The sequence below is a fragment of the Buceros rhinoceros genome, unplaced genomic scaffold, assembly GCF_000710305.1.
Source record: "Buceros rhinoceros silvestris isolate BGI_N320 unplaced genomic scaffold, ASM71030v1 scaffold15700, whole genome shotgun sequence".
NCBI lineage: Eukaryota > Metazoa > Chordata > Aves > Bucerotiformes > Bucerotidae > Buceros > Buceros rhinoceros.
Window position 1 is genome coordinate 12,452 of NW_010388006.1, and position 2,067 is coordinate 14,518.

The 2,067-nt window shown below is 54.0% G+C and overlaps 1 protein-coding gene across 1 annotated transcript in view; it reads left to right on the forward strand.

Moving 5' to 3' along the window:
• LRRC40 (leucine rich repeat containing 40) overlaps positions 1-225 on the forward strand; it is a gene marked incomplete at its 5' end in the record, with an annotated part of 12,040 nt that extends 11,815 nt beyond the window's left edge. Inside the window, one exon of the mRNA XM_010144147.1 lies at positions 120-225. Within this exon, the coding sequence (XP_010142449.1) occupies positions 120-225 (106 nt within the window). The remainder of the gene's footprint in view (positions 1-119) is intronic.
• Between the last annotated feature and the right edge of the window lie 1,842 nt (positions 226-2,067).

The window sequence follows — 2,067 nt, forward strand, 5'->3', positions numbered from 1 at the left end:
ATTGCGTTAGTAGGACAGAAGAGGCGTTAGGATCATGATCAGCCTCGCACTCTGCCCGCAGTGTGCGGCTGTACGGGTCGCAGACGTTGCTGAGTAACTGGGACTGTCTGTGTTCCCAGGACACTGCTGCTGGAGGGAAACCCTTTCTGCACGCCCCGGGCAGCCATTCTGGCCAAAGGCACGGCTGCGGTGCTGGAGTACCTGAGGAGCCGAATTCCTGCTTGACCCCCCTGGCCGTATCCTTGGCGTCTGTGGCAATCACAGCACAGGCAAAGCGTGACCCTCTGCAACCAAACGCTGTCGGGTTCCACCGCCTCTCCCCTCCCTGTCCACTCTGTCAGCTGGGCCTGGGCCGTTGCACCTTTCTAAAGCTGTTGTTTGTGTGTTCAGAAGGAACTGGCTTGTGAAACATTTCCCTCTTGCGGCTGCATGTGTCAGGAGCGCATTTTCAAATACCACAAGATGCGTTTACACTTTTGTAGTAAAGGATGATGTCACTGAGCACTGCTTTCAGCAGCACCCACTCTGTGTTTGCTGCAGCTACCCTGATTTTTAAAAAGGTTTGTCAACGTCAAAGTACATGGGCAAAAGACAGAAGTAAAGGCTTTGTGTGTAGAACCTCCCTGCAGGTGTTCCGTCTCTTCCCTGCTGCTCTCTGCGTGATAAAACACTCGAGCCCTGCACACCACACAGAGGTGCTGTGAGTGGCCTACATGTGGGGCCCACAGCAGCGCTGGTGCAGGACGGGGCGTGGGACTGAGGTCAGTGCGTGACTTTGGGTACCTGGGCAGTGTCACCTGGTTCTTCCCCGAACTGCCCTGTCCTCTGGTGCCAGCAAACCAAAAACGCGTGTAAAGAAAACGTTCCCCGTTCTCCACTGGTCCTTTCTGTGACACCACGGAATTTAATAAGGTCCAAACCTCCCGGGTTTTGAGTGTGTCCAGAATTACCATAAAATACACTCTACTCATCCTCGGGGGCTTCACACGTAGCGAAGCTCCTTCTAGCAAGAGTGAGAGTGTCTGACACACCTCACCCACAGCACCACCGCCACCTGTTGGAGAGGGGTCAGAACTGTCCAGTGCAGCCTGAGACACCAGAGACCTGCTGCCTGGTACCGAGCTGCTCTGCAGAGAGAGGGGTGGGGGTGACAAGGAGAGGACAGGCGAAGGGGCAAGGCAAGTCCTTTTAAAAATACGTCATGGTGTCTTTGTGAAGAAGCAGCCACGGCTCCTGTGAGCTCAGCGGGAGGAACCACGGCTCCCGTGAGCTCAAACACCTCAAGAGCTGCTCTGCAGTCAGTTGGATGATGGAACTGCTGCAGTTCTGGCCCCCCAACCCTCTTGTTTGTTCCCCATCTTTCCCAAGTTATCTGTACCCAAACAGCAGCCCAGGCCAAGCTTCTCTTAGTGCCCGCAGTCGCTTATTGCCCTGTGGAGGCCTCAGCGGTAGCTACAGCTGAACAGGGGGAGTTGCTCGGTTTCCCATGTCTGTACCTTTCCCTCCCGCAGTGCTTGGTTTGCTGGGGGAGGCAGCGCTTGGTTCTGGAGCTGCCAGGTCAGTGACTGGGGAGGAAGGTGGCGTTACTGGGTGGATGGGCTGGGAACGACCATCTCACCGCCCATAACTTGCAGACCAGCGTTTTTGGAACCTTCCGATAGTAAAAGATGACAAAAATGAATTACAATAAGGTGACGTTTTTATTATTTATACAATAAAGAGACTTCTTTTTAATGTTATTCAAAACACTTTGTTAAATACTGAAAAAGTTGGGTACACCAAAGCCGAAAAATGGCTCTGCTATACACTGCACAGCGCCCGTCAGGCCCCATCCCCGGGGAGCGCCCCGGAGCGCCCCAGAACACAATCCCTGACCGACGGACCGCGGGGGAGCATGGCGTGAACCCAGAAGGATACAACCCGCGTGTGCAAATGAACCGGCACGATCATCGATTGCACCGGATCGAGAGGTTTCAAAGAGAATTCCGAAGAACCTTTTTGCACAGAAAACGAAGCAGCTTTCGAGTTCAGGAAGTCTTCATCCTGCAAACCCCACGGCGTACATTC